The sequence below is a fragment of the Megalops cyprinoides genome, chromosome 13 (assembly GCF_013368585.1).
Source record: "Megalops cyprinoides isolate fMegCyp1 chromosome 13, fMegCyp1.pri, whole genome shotgun sequence".
Classification (NCBI taxonomy): Eukaryota; Metazoa; Chordata; class Actinopteri; order Elopiformes; family Megalopidae; genus Megalops; species Megalops cyprinoides.
Genome location: NC_050595.1, coordinates 28,143,669 through 28,162,688, shown reverse-complemented (window position 1 = coordinate 28,162,688; position 19,020 = coordinate 28,143,669). Strand labels below are relative to the sequence as shown.

General features: G+C 42.8%; 1 protein-coding gene across 3 annotated transcripts in view; it reads right to left on the bottom strand.

Annotated features, from left to right (window-relative positions):
- LOC118788477 (neuroplastin-like) overlaps window positions 1-18,738 on the bottom strand; it is a 32,798-nt gene extending 14,060 nt beyond the window's left edge. Inside the window, exons 1-2 of one of the 3 annotated variants that reach the window (XM_036544487.1) lie at window positions 18,282-18,738; window positions 5,942-6,289 (exon numbers count right to left, since the gene is read on the bottom strand). In XM_036544487.1, coding sequence (XP_036400380.1) covers window positions 5,942-6,289; window positions 18,282-18,357 — 424 coding nt within the window. In that variant the 5' untranslated portion in view covers window positions 18,358-18,738. The remainder of the gene's footprint in view (window positions 1-5,941; window positions 6,290-18,281) is intronic. The other 2 variants (XM_036544488.1, XM_036544489.1) reach the window with 2 other exon arrangements.
- Window positions 18,739-19,020: the final 282 nt, after the last annotated feature.

Here is a 19,020-nt window from a genome sequence, read left to right as displayed (position 1 = left end):
CTTTGACATTATGCACACAATTTTTCTTGTCTTATAGCGTACTGTTTTTGATGGACACAGCTTACTTTTTAGGGCCACTTTTATACTCACCTTCTTATACCTTCAACCTTACTTTTGAACACAAAGAACATAAATCTTTTGCTGAAAGAGTCTTCATAGGAGGCAACACAAAGTTAAACAAAGGCCACATTGAATTTATTAAAGCATTCTACGTTTGCTTTCAAAACAAGTGGCTTTTACGTTTTGAGTAATTTGCCGGTGTCAACTCAATGAGTTTGGGGGGTTTCAATAATGACATGTTGAAACCTGCAGTATCCATTGATCTAACTGTAATTTCCTAACATTTTTAAATAAGATGGACAACACTATAATATTCAAATTCAGCACCACTCAAATCTTTTATGAAATGGTGATGACTTAGCTGAAAATGCGGTGCATGTGAACTCTTCAATATTCTCTACCTCTTTATTACTAGACTACTTAAAAAGTATTTTGAACTGTCTGCAGTGACATCCTTATGGATATTAATAGCTCTCTTGCTACTGGGACAGTTCCATTTATTTTAAAACTGCTGTGGTTCAGCCTCTTCTGTGAAACTCAATCTTGGCATATTAGTCTTATAAGCCAATCTCAAAACTACCTTTTCTTAGTAAAGTTTTAGAGAACATTATCTTTAAATAGTTAACCACTTTACAACAAAAAAAACACCCTTTTGCAGAAATGTTAAGAGAAAGACTGAAATCTGGCTACTGAGTCCTATGTAACAGATAGATTTATGCCACTCAGATTGAACCTTAATCTCAAACATAAAACCTGCAATAAGCACCTTGTTGTTTCCCAATTTGAGATAAAAAATGACATTTAGACAGTATCTCAGACTGCCAGAGTCAGTCAAAAAACATCTCCAAGATTAGACAATTTCTCTTCTTTCTTTTTTCTTTTCAATGTGAATCCTTTTCGCCTAGACTGGACTAAAATGTTATTTTTCAGGGTCTAATCAGCCAACATTTGTCTTGTCTTCTGCTGGTTCATAATTGTGCTACGACACTTTTAACAAGAGGACACGCATAATGCAGGATTCTGGCCTACCTGCACTAGCAGCCTGTTGTTGTTAAAATTTAGAATCAAAGGTCACATCAGCTAAGAGTCCTACTTCTGTCCCCATGCCCCATATAGACAAGGGTGACCTAGCTTTCTCCAAGCCCCTAAACTTTGGAATGTCTTGTGAGATTATATATAGAGCAGTGAAGTCAGTAGCAATGTTTAAATCCTTTGTAAAAAAGCCCACCTTTTTATCCATATTTTTAAGTCTTTGTTGTTATCTTTATCTTTTTATCGAATGTGTTTATTTGTCCTTTTGCCTGCTTTGCAGCTGGCCACTGAATTGCCATGCATTTCTGCATTCTACATCAGATGTAAATGAAACACAGCGTGGGTCGGTTGGGAACGAGCTTTTCATGGGTTATTTATTCTTTTGTTGCTGCATGCATAATTCCTGCTGTCAAGGCACTACAGAAAAAAAGACAGAAATGAAAGTTAGAAAACACACAAGTGATGCACGTCAAATAAAACACAGCTTTGAATTCCATGCAAAAAAACCCCTTTGAACGTAAAAATCAAGTAAAAAAGTTAGACAAGAAAGGCAAAGGGAATGTAAGACAAAGAAACATTGTGACAGAATGACATTGACATTGACACCTTTTTTAGCATTAAAGGGCCATTTGATTCAGCATTCCACTTGTGAATTTGTGCATTTAACCTTCCAACACATTAGGAATTTGTATGTTTTTAAATTTTGTTCCTTTTTAATTTGTTTTATTATTGAGGGTTTTTCAATAGGGTTACACTGATCCACAGCTATGACCTTAATCAACATCTTACTCAAAATCCCCTTTTTTGCACAGAACATGAAATTGACCCACTGAAATGCAGTATCTACACAGTGGAGAAAATGCCCACTGCACACACGCCACTGTCTCTAAATGGATATGCTGTTGCCAGTACAATGGTAAACCTGGGATTTTTAAACATCTCCCTACACTTGCCAGTGATGAACCACCGCTACTTTCTGCAGATCTGTCCTCCTGTAATTCAACTTGCCCTCCCTGCCGGCGCTGTCTATCACTGTCAATATCGTCCCCCCCTCTAAAAAAGAGAGACATCGCGTTTGCATGCCTCTGTGATATGAAGCCAACAACCACAGCATCATGCGATGACATTCCAGCAAGAAAGTGGCATGAGGCGACCAATGAGAAAGACTAACGATAAACAGCGATGGGTACCCTTCTCTTAATTGGTAACGATATAAATCTTTACTTTGAGCAGTGCTAAATGTGTCTCATACAAGAAACCAAAATAATACACAGTGAAAGGCATTCTGCACAAGCATGCATCTTGTACCACGTCTCAGAGATGTCCTGTCTGAAAGATTGTCCTTTCTTCTACTTTTCTGTGCTTGCTGGTCTTTTCTGTTTGCTTCACTGCTGAATGATGTACATCTGGTCCATTTCTAAAGTGAAATGTCATTGTCGGATTATATAATGACTTATCTAAGACAATCTGCTAAAATAATAACAACAATAATGAATAGTTGTGATGATAGTGATAAGACTAATTTGTGTACCAAGCAACAACATCCTTTGACAAGGACAATCAATGACACAGTTCTAATTCATAAGATGAAAATGCAGGGCCAGCCAACGCAGAGGACCCAGTCGTTTGCTAAGGGTCGTGAAACTAAGCCATACATTACCAAGACAGCTCCTCCTCCTCCTCTGCCCCAGGGCAGGTCAGTGTGAGGACAAGGACACAGCAGGAAGGAGTGTACATGTATGGCTGTGTGTGTGTGTGTGTGTGTGTGTGTGTGAAGGGAGGGTGCTGAGGAGCGTAAATCCCCAGATCGGTGAGGCTCTCGGAAGTGTGCCTGTGTGTTTGTGTGTGTGTGTGTGTGTGTGTGTGTAAGCCCAGGCTCAGCAGTCTGCGTGACTTCTATTAGTATTCACGGCACCTTCTCCTGCAGTGCTGTTCGCCCAATCGCCTGCAGGAGCAGCGATGAACGCCTGTTCTCACTCGCTGCTGCGGCTCTCCCACTCTCCGCTCAGCCTACCTCACAGTGTACACGCTACGCGCTGCGCATTCACACACACACACACACACACACACACATACACACACACACACGCACACACAGACACATCCAAACACACAGCCAGCTCATTCAGAAATCTATGCTTGGATTAAGGCACAGAAAAGGCACACCGGTTCATTTGGGGGTGCGAGGAGACGTTTCCCTGGGAAGGTTATTTGAGGGACACCTGCTCAAAGGAGGAACACAGGATGGGTGAGACGGCGTCACGCGGCGTCGTCAATCACGTAAACGAACCGGAACCTGACACAAACGCTGCAGCAACGCAAGGCTGCAATTTCACCGGGTCTCCATCTCTTTCTCTGTGACAGGAGATGACTCATTCTGAGATGGGCTGCCTTTCCACAGTGCCTGACACCCTCCGCATGTTACAGTAGGGCTCTGGCGTCTGCACTGCCATCTACACTGTACTCTACCGTTTCCCATGTCCTCACTGTCCTGCCATTCTCACTGTAAATGGTAACGCCACCTGCAATCTTCCATTGTTCACAGCAGACTGATTGTGACCCCTTGATTAGACATCTAGTTTGCCAGCTCAACCCCCTCGGCAAACAACACAATTGTCTGCACAGACGCGGCTAATTTCCATCAAAAGAACATAAATACCTCCACAAACACTAATTTCAAACAAACTGTGATCAGAGTGTCTTCGCTGCAAAAAGAGCACTTCAATAAATACAGCATACATCACACAAAGCTGACATTCAAACATTGCAATAAATTATGAACATATCACACTTACGCAGACATTTAGCCATTCAGAGTGTATTTTCTAAAAGTTTTGTCAAAAGGAGACATCTCAAATGTCTTTGTTTCTCTGTAATGTCAATGCATTCCAAAAAACCTACATTGCAAATAAAAGAGGGTGGTAGTTCTGAACATACAATATTGCACACACAACTATTGTACACACTCCATTTTAGATAGGTCTAATGCAGATCTACGCACAATCACAAATCAACACATCTACTGCTACAACACTAATACAAGACAGTTTGCTTGAATTTCCCACAACAAACTATACATTCTTATCTGTATCAGCATGTATAGCTTGTTATATACATGTGATTTTGCTTATTACATGTATATACTTAGAGAACACTTACTTTCAGTAATGACAGAATATATTTATTTATTTGGTGACCAAAACAATGTGGAACTTTGGTATTGGCAGAAAATCACACTTTATACAAATGAACTGCTGCACACACTTTTTTGTTATGCTTGAAAATGTTTTATTATTTAGTTCATTATTGTTGTATAATGAAAAAAAGACAACAACAATACTGAACTGTGTTTTCATATCACGTGTACACAAAACTGACCATTTTGCCATTGCTTGTGTAATCTCTTGTCTCCTATATGCCACAACAAGTGAAACGGACAGGTGCTAGGTAACAGGTGTGGACATTCAGTATTGCGCCCCTGGACTGGCAGTCAGAAATGGTGTCCCTGCCGCAAACACCAAATGCTGATAGACAGAGCTATCAGCGGAGCGCACGACACCTGAACGGCAGCACAGTGTCGCAGCTGGGACTGCCGGCATCTGCAAGCGACCGTGTGAGAATGCGTGCAGTTCGCTATGAGCAGGTTGGGTGCGCATGAGTTAAATGGGCCGGGTCGAAAATAGCTGCGTTTGAGCAGTTGTGTGCAATACAGCAGAGCAGATGAGGATATAATGTCATTACTGATTCACAGTCTAACATTAAATTCAAAGAAGGCACAAGGTCAATCACAGGGACCCTGAAAGAGACAAAGTACTGAAACAAAGAAAGAAGAACAACACAGTTCAAACTCTCTCTGGGTCAATTTTTGTTTTATTTTTATTTTTTAGTTTCACAGATCCGCAAGAGCTGCAAAAACAGGCGCTGCCAGCAGCTTGTTGCTTTTCATAGGCACTGGTAGGGCTGTCTGATGCGGACCCTCTAAAACAGAGCCACACCTTAACACCGTTTTGATTCTCGCCTTGTGTCTTCCTCTCACTTCCCATCAACCCCCTCCCCGGCACGGAATGCACAAGGAAAACTTTGCACAGATTCAAAGCACCGTGAAGCTTTCACGTTGCAGACTGGGTAGTCGCCTTGGAGTCGGGCTTTTGAGGTAAATAAAACAACCCACGCAACATGACACGAACGCAACAGAACCAACAAAGCTGGAAAACAGAAACTGCAGTGAAATCAAGATATAGGAAATGGCAGGAAAAGAAAAAAAAAAGAGTTAGAACGAAAAGCAACAACCACAAGGACACATGATACAGGAAGCCACAGAGGAGAACCGGGACAGCTGAGACACACTGAATGTCGGAAGGGAGAGTTAGGAGTGGAAGGAGGATGGGAGAGGTGGGTAGATACTGAGGGTGGGGGTAGGTAGGGTTCTGGGTTTGTAGTCATCCACAACAAGAGGCTCAAGGGGGTTTAGGAGAGGTAGGGGTGGGGGTTTCCACTAAACTCTGTGTTCAACCGGGGGGAGGCGAACACACAGGTACTATTTAGAAACAAAAACATAAAATAACAAGGCAGCGCCAATATAAGAGCACCACACAATTGAAAATTATTTTAAATTGTGTCAAAATAAAACAATTAGAAACGAATAAATAACAATTGTTTGGTGTTCCGTTTTATTTTATTCTTTTTTTTCTGTGCTGGCGGTAACAGTTGTTGTGGTGGTGGGAAACAAAGCTCTCTGGGAGTTCGGAGGGGTGGGGGTGGAGGGGGGGTGGTCAGATTTTTTTTTTTTTTGTTTTTTGTCACCATCTAGGTACTACAGTACATAGACCGCAGGGTTTAGAGCACTCACTCTGCAGAACGGAAATGGTGGCCTGGGCTCGGATCCAGGTGATGGCCGGGTTTTGGCGTAGGTCGTTGCGGCGCGGGTTGTTGCTGGCCCGGCACTCGTAGGTCCCAGAGTCCTCCAGCGTGAGGCGCGTAATGCCGAGCACGCTCACCCCGTTGGTGCCGTAGGCCGTGTTGATGGAGACGCGCCGCTTGCGGGCGCCGTCCCACAGCTGCTTGAAGGAGTCGGCGCGGTTGATCTCTGAGTACCACCACTGGATCTCGGGGGTGGGGTTACCGACCACGTCGCAGTACAGCTCAAAGGTGTCTCCCGTGAGCTTTGTCTCTGACATGGGCGACTTCACAAACCCAGCTGGAGAGGAAAAGTGTATCGGGGGGTGGCAAAGGAAGGCAGAGGGAGGGTGGAGGAGGGGTTAGATTGGAAGGGGAGGGGGGGGGCGGGTGGGGAGGTAAAAGGAATGCAAGGTTAAATGAAAAAGGATCAGCCAAAAAAACAGAAAGGAAAATGATTACAAGCAAATAAAGGAAAGGAAAATTAGGCCACAAATCATATGTGGGTGGAAAAGCATTTGAATATAAGAAAGACAGAATGAAAGAGAAATAACATTGGGCATGAATGAAGAACAGGTTAATGGCCCCCTGAGACTGTCACCATCGCTGTTCAGACCCACTCAACAAGGTGTGTGCCACGTGCCAACGCATCCCATCACTGTCCCCATCGTCACACCAAGAGCAAACCATAGCTTTCTCCAGTGCAGTGCTCAGAGAGCCGCGCAATGTCGAAGACAAGGTCACTGGTTTTAGGACTGTTTTTCCCCCAGCGTTCTCAATCCCTGCCGTAAAATCTCCTTTGTAATAGCTCCTGGGGTGATTCCAACAAAATGCACCAGCTTGGCTTTTCATTCATTGGCAAAAAAGATTACAGTTGGCCTCAACTGCTTCAGTCTAAATCGTGGATAAGGAAAGGGACGCAGCACAATGACTACATCTCAATGAATTCAATTTGCACCTGCCTTTGCCCCTAATAAGGCTCCGAGTTTAACATTTAGCTTCCAAAAGGCGTAGCAAGTTTCATTTCCTTTTCCTGTCACTAGTAACTTGGAAAAAGAAAAAGTGTAGAAACATGCCAATGAATACAAATTTGGCCTTTGTGTAGAAACCGTAGAAACAACCACAAAATACACCTCATACACATATTAACCATAGATCACACCTTACACACATGATTCATGATAACTACAATTCACTATAAAAGTGCGCACTGCCCGCTGACTCAATAATGAAATAAGTGAAAGAGTAACAGAATGTTCTCACACTCAAGTGAGTGTGGCCTTTTTTGGATAAAAATGGACCGCAGGGTTGTAAGATTTGATATGTGTCTGATATGTGATATGGCAGTTGTAAGATTTAATATAAGCATCTTGATTTAACGTATGAACTGTACAATGGTTATTTATGGACTATGGCTGTTTACAGACAGCTTTACGTCCATGGCTGATTATGGACTTATTTCTAGATGACATTTTATGCACAAACTATTACTTTACAGGTTGAAATTGAGATAATTAAAATGTGTGGATGCAGTTCAGACATTAATAAAAACTTCCACTTGGTAGAATGCTGCTATCATGAGGTCACGGCTGACTGGATACTGTGACCTCAGGCTGACACCAGTGCAGCTGCTTAAATTGATCACTGGTTTGTGAATGGATCATCAACATGAGAAAAACAATCGTCAGAATCCTCAATAACACAAAGGAATTAGCACATGCAATAAAAATATCTACAAATTAATGTTGTTCCTCCTACAGACTTACTCTAAAATTACAGAGCATGATGCATTTTCCTGATTTTTAATCATCTGAGGGGCAGATCAGGAAATGATAAATAGTAAACAATACGTGTAGCTTGAAATGAAGATCGGCAGGACTTGCCCACAATACCTCTGGCTAAAGCTGAATTAAGAATGTGAACAATGAACAGCCAACCCCAGTCTGACGACGAACCAGAGCCGCGTGCCTTTAATGCAGGGGTTAGAAGTGACTGCGCTTATTGTGCTTGCGCCCTAGAAAAGGATAAATTTAGATGTGAAGCGCAGCTCGGCCTGCCGCAGCACTAGAGAGGCGATTTATGGAGGATGCAGCAGCAGCGTGTCCCTCGGGATAGTGTGGGTGCACGGCGAGAGGAGGGGCTGTTTCCATAGAAGCGCGCCACGGCAACAGAAAGGATCCCTCTGTGATCCACCAGAGAAGCAACCGCGCACCGCCCTCATCGCGCCGGCGTCCCCAGACGCAAACGGGCCGTCGGAAAAGTTGCGGAAGGTTAGCGGCGCAGCTCGTTCTGTGCTGGACCGTGCTGCGCGGTGGGGTCTGCATTTTCATGCGCTGCAGGGTTTCAGAATGATTTCCTTCATAATCTGTTGTATCGCACAACCCGACCGTCAGATTCAAATGTGCTTCACCGGCACGACCAGAAAGAGTACAGTTCCACCAAAGGCAGTTTGTAAAAGGCACCATTAATAAAAACACTGCTGTGAATTATAACTAAAAGACATTAATATTTTCAAACATAACAATGACAGCAGCACCAAAAAACAGCAAACAACAATGTCATTCGGTTCTCTTTTGCTGTTAACTGTAAAACAGACCATGGCAAGCTGACACATACATGGCGGCTGGGTCTGCAATCAACTCTTCCTTTCCTTATATTAAATCCAGGTATCAATCAGGTCCACGGGTTATCATGCACGCCTGCATTTTGAGCAGAAAGTGCATTTCTGGCGTGGTCACCAAAAGGTCATAATGACTGTACATCCACGTCCCGCTGTCTGACTATACATCCTTGCCTGTCATATCAGGATGCTCAGAGAGGGCTTTCATTTCCACTCCTGGTTTGCCTTTAGGTGGTGTTCTGGATGGGTGTACAAAGGGGAAACGGTCCCATCGTGGCCCTGTAATATCTTGTCATCAAAGGTAACGTGTTTGCCTGAAATAGAATTCCTTATACAGCTCCATGTTATATAGACATGTCCTGATTGATTGCCAGCGCCCATTTCTGGCAGTACTGTTATAGCAGACACTGGAAACTCAATAAAGAAGGACCTTCATTTCAGCACAGTACGACCAGGCTGGAGGCTGCAGACTGCTCCAAAATTACTGACAATGTGTAGCAGAAATATTAACTGAGCATGGACTCATAAATTTGGTTGCAGCCCTGTCATACTCCACACCCTTGAAATCAAACATTTGTTTCAGTGATAACTGGTTACATATCATGTACTTCACTCCCTGCACTACTTTGAGTAAGTTTGTGTAATTGCCAAATACACCACTGTGTGAAATGTCTTTTAAATTCCACTGAGCAGGCATGTGTTTTCTTTTATTAGTTTTACACTACTGGTGACAATTTTAGTAATAGTCTAATAGTCTAATAGTCTATGTTTGTTCTCACGGGATTCAGAACTCATGGCCATAGTAGAGGAACACATGTTGTACTCTGAAAACATGTAATAGCTCATCTCATGCGGTTTAAAAATACAAGTGTCTGACACTGGAACATTCTCCCAGTGTATCTGGTTTATGTATAATGTGTATGACTAGTGTTAAATCGAGTAAGGTAACTTATGGGTGATTTTTTTTTTTCCATGGGACATAATATCGATAATATGTAATGCATTTTGTCGATAATATGTAATGCATTTCATATTTTTTCCACAACTGAGATGCAGTCTTAAGTATTTACTACACTACACTAGAAGCAAATTAAGCAGATCAGTATTTAACTGGCTCAGATCAGTCAATGAGATCAGTGAGGCACTTTAGGGGGCAGTTATGCAGCCGTGTGTTCTGTGGTCAGTATTCTGCTGTCAGTACTGGTTGGGGTCAGTGGTCTGAGAAATGAAATTAACCCTCCAGTCATTTAGAATCAGCTGTATTTAAAGGTCATACTCGCAGTAGTCATCCCTCAGCCTGCACTTCTCTGTGTACAACAACCTGACCACTTATGCGCTCATTCAGTGCTCAACGTGCTGTAGCTTCTGACATGGCTAATACTGACCTTTCACCACTGAATCGACATGTTTACTTTATCCCTTTCATGACGTCCATTTTGTGGCGCCCCTTGCTGTAGGCCCTGCACTCTGACCCGGGAGCAGCGAGAGAGGAGTTGTGCATAATGAAGCACACATGGCAAATGTGGCGAAGTGCCTTTTAAAGCCTCGCTCTCAGCACACTCTGTCCTCCTCTCAACACAGACAGCACTCAGCCAAGAGAGGACAAAGAGGCATGCACTCTGCAACTGTATCAGTCTCTCCCCAAAAGATTACTGGCTTTCACAGACGTGCTTGATCTCTGACAGTGGCTGAATATTCATGCCTCAGATGCACAGCCAGCCAAGAAGACACTAGAAGGATTGTTGTCAATACTCAATGAGAAATGACATCTTTCAGCTTCATATGAAATGGTGGAAGCCAGTCACTCACTATGCTAGCGTACCTTTCTTTTTCTCTCAGTTCAATGCACAACAATTTCACAATGAAATCCTCTTATAAACCCAGGTCCATACAGAGTTATCGCATCATAACTTCACGCTCAGTACCTACAATATTCAGGTAAGTAGCAAGTGGAGTAAGGCTTCCTTCAACCTGCAACTAGCAACTTTCCATTAATGTCTTAGCTTTCCTACTGCAAATATGTTTTAGAATGCCTACATTTCTAAAGCCCACTTTGGATGGTACTAGTTTTACCTAAGGATATCTGTTGTTTTACTTTTAAACTAAAGTAAAAATTACTCACATGTTTAATTTAAAAGCTGCACAAATCAGCCATAACAGCTATTTTTACTAAGCTGCTCAGTAGTTTTTCCAGGCTGAAAGCCCTCTGTTGGTTGGTGCCTTGTGGCCTCAGATAATAAAATCTGTGTTTTCATTTCCCATTCATTTGGCAAGGACTTGGCATGCATAAATCTCTTATTTACTATAACAGGATAGTTTAGATATTGCATTCACACTTTTTGTGCAAGCCCTATGGTTATTTGTGGAAATGACTTCTACAGTTTGAAAGCTTTAACCTTTTATGTATATGTGGAACTAGAATCTTTAAGTACTAACTGAAATGTGTTTTTGTGACACAAACCACATCATAATAAAGGCTATGCAGGAGTCAACTGTAATTCTTCGGAAAGCAATGAAAGTATTTTTCTTAACTATTTCTTAACTATATTCTACAAAAATTGTTAAGCTGCAGTTGGTACAGTTGACTTAGGAGTACAGTACAGTGATGTCTGGAGTACAAAAACCCATCCCTGGTGAGACAAAATAAAGCTAATCACATCACACAGGTAAGTAATGCCAAATCTTATAATCTGGTACATCATGTGATACCATTCAAGCCCCCCCAAAGATAAGCCTTCTTTGGATAGCTTCACAGACCCTGGTGATACTATTCCAGTGTAAATTGGTGAACATGGGTAGCCTCTGCTTTTGATAAAACTCAGAGCTCCCTGGTGTCCCTAGGTCTGTGTGAATAGCACCTATTCCTCCTGTGAGTCAACTCAGACTACCTCTGCTTGTGGGAAAGCTCAGACAACCCTGGTGACTACAGTTCTGTCCAAATGAACCAAGCCCAGTGATTGATCCATGGTAATCAATAAAATGAAGACAGTGAGTTAAGATCCTTTGGTTACGATGCTTCCAACAATAGTAGAATGCATAAGATGAGGCTGTATCCTGGCAACACATTAACCAGCTGATGTGAATGAGTTGTTGCTGGGGGCAAATAATGAATCTACAATGTTAACAGCTTGATCAATCAGCCAAATGGTTGTGTGGCAAATGAAAGTAGAAATCAATTGGCATCTTGTATCCAAATTCATTCTGCCTATTCAAGTTGCATTATCAAGAGGGAGGGCATCATTTTTTGAACATTGCTTGTTAGATCACATTTTCTTTCACACAAATTACTTTGTGGATGAAGCCTTAGATTTTGAGAGATATTTGTGGTCCCTGGCATGCATTAACTGAGAAAAGCAATGCTTAGTCACAGAAAATATCTATTAATGAATGTAAGGTTGGTCCACTTAAAAAATTATCTTTTGTTTGTTTTGCTCAAGGGCTGACTGTGATAATTCATGCTTTTTTGAGTGAGAATATTTTACACCACATGTTTTTCCATGTAAATGAGATTTCAAAAACAACATTACTGATTATCTCTGTGTGGCTGAGGAGTAGAGCCGGCTCTCCACCTAAGAGCTACAGACACAATGGTTATTTGGGGCTTAAGCCCTTCACACACCACCCCAATAGACTCCAGTGGACCAGGAATGGCAGTTTTTGGGGACTAATTACCAGGGGAGAGAGGACTGATGTGTCTTTTCTGGAATTCACGCCCAACACAGCGAAGAGCTTTTTTCATGAACTTAAAAATCAGTGCATACATAAACCAGTTCAACTTTGTCTGTGTTCATACCGTACACACAACACACATAATAGCAACATTTGTGAAGGTAAGGTGGTACTAGAGGTCTGTTCAAATACAGCTTGAGCAGAGGTCCGCTTAACTGCATGAATTAAAACACAAGACTAGCCATGCATTTACATTTGTATTTGGTTATGAATGAATAGGCCCTACGCATTTACAGTTGCTGCTCTAACAGGTTTTTTTGACACTAGCAGTGCTCCTTTATTTTGGAATAGTGAAGACCACTTGTACATTTCTTCTGCTACAATATTTACTTAACATGGAAGGTCAATGGCACTCAGTTTGCATGGTCCGGATGTCCAACTGGCTGATTTTCAAAATACTAATATTCTATGTGTAGAATTGTAGGAGACGGTGCCACACTACATCCATTCACAAATGAGTCGCAAGGCAGACCTAGGAGATTTTCTGGGTCGATTATAGTCAATCCAGTCTCGTGTTGGCCTTTACAGGGAGATCTATCAACGCAAGATAAGAGTACAAATGTTGGTGCTTTCTAAGGCTAATGTTCCTGCCTGGAGCATCATGATGTGTACAGTAATTAGTGTTTGTGTCTTGCAAGGAAACATCTGGGTACAGCCTGCACCCAAAGGCTAAATTCAACACTGTCTATTGAGTCTAAGCTGCCACGATAAGTCCACTGCTGCTGTCCTCTGAGATAATACAACTAGCCTAATCTGCGTTCACTTCCTTATAGTGTCGGAGGTGGTTTCAGAAGTCACATCAGAAGGGACAATCCTATGAATACTGCACAGTGTCATTGTAAGAATCCTTTTAGGAAATATACCAATAGGCCTGTGTTCCTTTTAGACAAGTCAACCAGCCATTTCAGCCATGCGGGGGAGGCTCGGTTTCATTCTCAAGCCTTTCAGCAAACATTCCGAGGGAACCTGATGACCCCGGAAACCACTCAATTAGCCGGGTTCCTCTGAGGGAAATTAATTAAAATAATCTTTGATCGGGCTATTTATAGGCTTACTTCACAGGCACCATGAGGCTGCTGCGGCACCGGCTCACTGTGGAGAAAAGAGGGGTGCGGAGTCCTTGCTCAGCGGTGGGTTATATCTGGCGCAGCCTCGGATGCGCGTCGCCGCCAGCAGACAGAAATGGTATCTCCCCTGAGGAGGCTACGTTCATCGCTGCCACGCAGTCCATGAGTCAGCTGCCTGGGACCTGCCTCCCAGCTCCCCACGGGTTCCACCGGCCCCACCGGCCCCAGAGCGGTCCCGCAGTGCGCTTATGTCACCGCTTTGCAGGGCTGTGCGCCTGTGCGTGTGCGAGCGTGTGAGTAACTCCTCAGCAAGAATGCACACGCCCCTACAAGTGCGGCAAAGCCAAGGTGATCTCGCTGGGAAAACGGCACGCATGCACGCCCCAGATACGGTAGGCAAGAGGGGTACTACACTCCTGAATTTCCGAATCGCACGCCCGCAGTGCTTTCGGACCTCACAGCACCCCTCAGACATCACACAGAAGTCCACAAAAGGTTCTGTCATTCATTTTAACAGATGAGCCATTACCTGTGGGCATACGTGACACTATGAAAAAAAAACAGGACTGCATGGACGGATGTTAATTTTAGCTGCACTTAAGGTTGAATATATTCAATTTAACAGGACGTTTATTTATGACAGGACGTGAAACTTTACATGTAAAGTGGTGCTTGTGAGGTCAGAGACTGAAGAGACAGTTATTTCATGAGCCATAAATGCCCATGATCCCACAGCCTCAGTTAAAATGTGCTAATACCTCTAAACAAGTTAGGCAAACTGTACATCCTTTAACCTTATTGAGGTCAAAAAGGCATAACAGACCACTGTCTCTCAATGTGCAACAGCCAGGATGGTGTCGTGTTACAGCCCTGAAACTCATCCCTTAATTCCAGATAACGCCATGACAAGCAGCCTCCCACACCACCATATCAACTGCATCAGAGAAAATACTGAGACCGCACAGAGCTACAAGAATATGCTCTCAAGAATATGCTGTTACTGCCCAACACTAATTTACATCCAGTACCAGAGTCCAACCTATACTTCCTTATACCAAATCTGCACAGAGGTTTTGATGATGTCCTAGATTTTAGTTTCAAGAGCAGCCACCAAGGTGACACGATTTGTTACCTGATTCAGTCAACTGCAGCCCGGCACATTCAGTGGCCCCAAAATGCCACTGTGCAACACAGCAGATATATTAATGCACAACCCTCATTTATGGCCTGATTATTATTTTATTCCGAGACTTATCGTATTAAACGGTTTTACGGAAAGGCTCTCCTATGCGCAGCAGGATCTTCATTTCTCAAAATATCTTTGATTTGGATTTTGTTAAACACCGGGGCCAATGATTAAGTGGTTTATGGAGAACCATAATGTGGCAGTGCTGGTCATTTTGATTATTCCATGTTTGTCCGTTGGTGGCAGAACAACATCCATCACCACATCACTGCCTCCAGTGACCTTTATGACTTACTGCAGTGTTATTCTGCAAAGCACACACACATAAGATGGGGCAGCGTGACAGGCCAGCCGCTCTGAATCCTCAGGCTGACCCCAGGGCGAAGGGAGTACCACCAAAGCACCGTGGTCAAGTACCTTTGAAAGCACTGTCTGACAACATTGCTCTCCATTACCGCATGTGGCACAATGACATGGCTCAAGCCCCCTCTTCATGTCGGTGAAATGCCCCTTTCTCCTCACATAGTGAATAATGTGGTGGTTTGAGCAGGAATAAGTCACCAAAATACACACAGCTCGGCCTCGAGAGCAGCGGTGATGCGCACAGTAGCCCTCTCCATTAAGAGTTAATGGATTCACTTTCACAAAAGGACATTAAAGCCATGATTCCCTGTACCGTTTCGCAATTCTATTAATAGATGCATGGGAGACAGTGCTACAGGCTAACTTTGGCTGAGACAGAAGCATGGAGCGGAGGGAGTGGTCAACTATATTCAGCACGGACTGGAGTAGGGCTTGGAATGCGTACAGTAGAGAGGAGGCTTTAATCAAACAATGGGAGTCTTTTCAGGCAATGCCACAGTCTTTCTGTATGGGAGCATCAAACCCATATTCGCATATGCGCACACACTAGATTTGTAATGCTGAAAAAGGGGTTGTATAGTTAGCCATGCGCTATTCCGGATAAGAACTGTTAAGCTGGTGTTAAACTGCCGGGCATTCTGCAACTGACAGAAAAGATGCATACAGGCAGTAAAAAGACATGTATGCACCTTCCAAGTCACTGTAAGCACTAACGGACACTAGCTATTTGCATGGGGACATATGTGCCTATCAGCTTTAAATCAACAGTTATCTTCATTAACAACACAAACCTCAATCTCAGAGGTAGGTGAGGGTATTCTACAACGACATAACAACTCTATGGCTAACTACAAGTCATTTTTTGCATTTTTTCAAATCATTTTGCCAAGTGAACAGTGATCTGCAGTCAGGAAGACCTTGTGATTGCATTTCAAAGACAGTCCATCACTTTCCCAACCACATAACCTGTGTTCAAGCAACTAGTATGTGAAATTAAAGCATAATTTTGATGTAGCATTTGTTCGGTTAATGCACTGCACACAAAGTACAGTAGGATCAAAGACATGTTGCCGCAAAATAAATAAATAAAATAAATAAACAGGCTCAATAAAATGAAAGAATAACAAGTCTGAAAGACTTTAAAAGCTTCTCTACTCAGATATATTCCCACGTATAAATGCCGCTGCAATTCACATCCAAGATTTCACATGTTACCAACATGCAGGTGCAAAACAGGTGCACTACCACAGGTCGATAGATAACAGGTCAGATCCCCACAATGTGGCTGTAGGTAGCAGCAGCAGGCCTTGTATAATAACCTTCCGTGACAGGCACCACAGTCCCTTCCCCTATTTACCACTTAGTTGGTGGATTCTAATGGTGGGATCTGGTGTAATCTTGCCAACTACCAGATGCCTCTGGAGCTGCAACATTATTTATGAACGGCAATATAACAAATAAGAGATTTAAATCATCATGCTCCTCTTATTAGTCAGGTTTACCACTTAATTTATCACAAGGTCTGACAGATGCAGTCAGAATGTTGGCTGCATCCGAATACTCATACTGCCACACTTTTAAGTACGCAAAAAGCAGTAGGTCACAATCCGTAGGGTGTCGAATACTTTGTAGGCATTTAATAACAGTCGAACGATACCCGGATGACCTACTACATCTGTTGAAGTTTTGAAGTATGGAGAAAGAGAAAGAGAAAGAAGACGGCGGTGTTGTCAACTTGGTCAAGATAACAAATCAATTGGCTTGTTACGTAACGTTGGCTTTTCGTTTTATCGCAGGTTAACAGTCAGCTAAGTAAAGAGACTGATTTTTAAAACATGTAAACACCCGGGTCAAAGGACAGGTAAAATGGCACCGGAGTAGCCTACGTCCAAATTGTGTCCTTACTACTCCCCCGCATACTCACAGAACATACTACAGTAACGGTCGGGTAGTACGTTCTTAACCGACGTTAGTGCATACTTAGTATTCGGATGCAGCCATTGTTATTATTTCACTATTTCAGCTTTCAAGTCCCCAGTTTTGGAGATGAATTCTAATAAATTCCACTTCGACTCAAATTTCACTTTTACGCCCACTCCCCTCCCCTCCCTTCCAGAGTCGTTCTTGTGTGACACCTGAGTAAGATAAGATTCCTCGATCATGAGCACGCTGTCACTTCAAGACTGCCTCAGTCTAGGGAGGAGGTTTGGAATATGGATACAGTCAATTAGCACATTGTGACAATTTCAAGGGTGTTGAGGGTAATATCTGAGAAGAATATATGCACTCAATTTCATTATGCGCAAATACGATTGACATGAACGTTTTAGCTTAATATTTCTTTGTATTAACACGTATTTACACGAAGATAATGATTTCAAATCTAAAGTAAGGAATGAAGGTCTATGGGAATTATTTTCTTATCAGAAATATCTCATCGTTACCAGCATCTGTTGCTCATTTAAAATTCTTCGGGCACTATGCAGCCGTTTGGTAGGTTCCTCAGTGTAGGCCTTCGCTGACCACATTATTTACTGGCTACACTAATACGTTTACCTTCTAGCACCTTGATAGCTATAACACCGTACAACCCATAGTACAGTTTGAGCTAGCTAGCTATAGCTAACAGAGATTTAGCCTGCTATGTTTCATCATTTGTATAATTAAATACCATTAAAGAAATACATTTGTAGACAGCTAGCTACAGTTCATTGCATCGTGCTTGAGAGTGTCTTAATAAGTAAATATTGTATCCAAATAAATATTTTCATATTGATATGGAGAGAAAATGCAACGAAACCTGCACAAGTTGCTTGGTTGCTAATTTACTTGCTAGCTTGACTAGCTATTTTATAAGATTCGAGGACATTAACCTATCTACCTGGTTAGCTACCTAGTTAGGGCGTTTAAACATGTTCAGCTCATTTTCTTTCCTATACATTAACTCAAATTGCACACATATGTTAACGTTACAACAAAACAGCGATGGCTGTTTACCAAAATGTACGGATGGGATTAAAACCAGCCTACATGACAGTGTCTCCCTGTCGCCGGTGGCTAGAGAGGGCTAGCAATGCTTATTCTATTTCAAGGTATAAACCGGTATATTCATTATAGACCGCTGTGCCATTTTATTCAAACATGTCGAAGGGGGAGCTCGACCCCTAATATTTGACCGTGGCAACAACACACATCTACCCCCACAAATCTATATGAATTCATGTAACACTACCGTACATTAATCAAGACCATTCACTACCATAAACCCGTTACCGCGCCAGGGTGTCCGGAGCCACTGTCAGCCTTGCATAAACTTCAGGATCCTTACCGTTCTGAGTCGAGTCGGATTGCAGCACCAAGACCCCAAGCAGTACCAAAAACAGCATCACCGAACAGGGCACCATTCTCGGTCTTCGGTCGAGAGACCAGGGACTAACAGGTCTAACTGTGAGAGGATGTGTATCGATCGCGGGATTAGAAAGGAACGGAGGTACAAGGTTAAGAGGAACAGAAGGACACCTCTTCGGTGCTATAACCGGATCATCCGCAATCGTGAAATTCAACAGCAGTAAGAGGAAAGCGGCATTTGGTTAGTGTTTGTTTGGTGCAGGCAGGCAGTGCGGTGGTGGGCTGCTCAGAGATGCCGATGTAGGGACACAGTCCAAGGAGCCTCCTTCATCGGATTGCAGAGGCGCTATCCTTCGATGTCAGTAAGTGTGTCTAAATGGGTAGGTTCACGAGGATCAGTTCTGCGCAACGCTCTCTGCGGCAGCATTACCCGCTGAGGTCCCGGTGCCAGGGGTAATTTAAAGTGACTGTTCATTTTCATGCTTTCTCAATAGAACGAGGTACAGTAGGTCGTATTTGGAAGCTAGTCGTATTCGTGCTTAGATCTTTTTCAAGTTTTTAAGTTAATTGAAAAGCTAATTAGTGATAAGGTTGTTAGTTGTGACAGAACACAACGTTCGAACAGTAGGAAGACCTCCAATGAGAAATTGTCTGCCAGATTCAAGTTGATGCCTGTTGTGTTGTAAACACTTACTCTAAACACATCAGTTACATTTAAA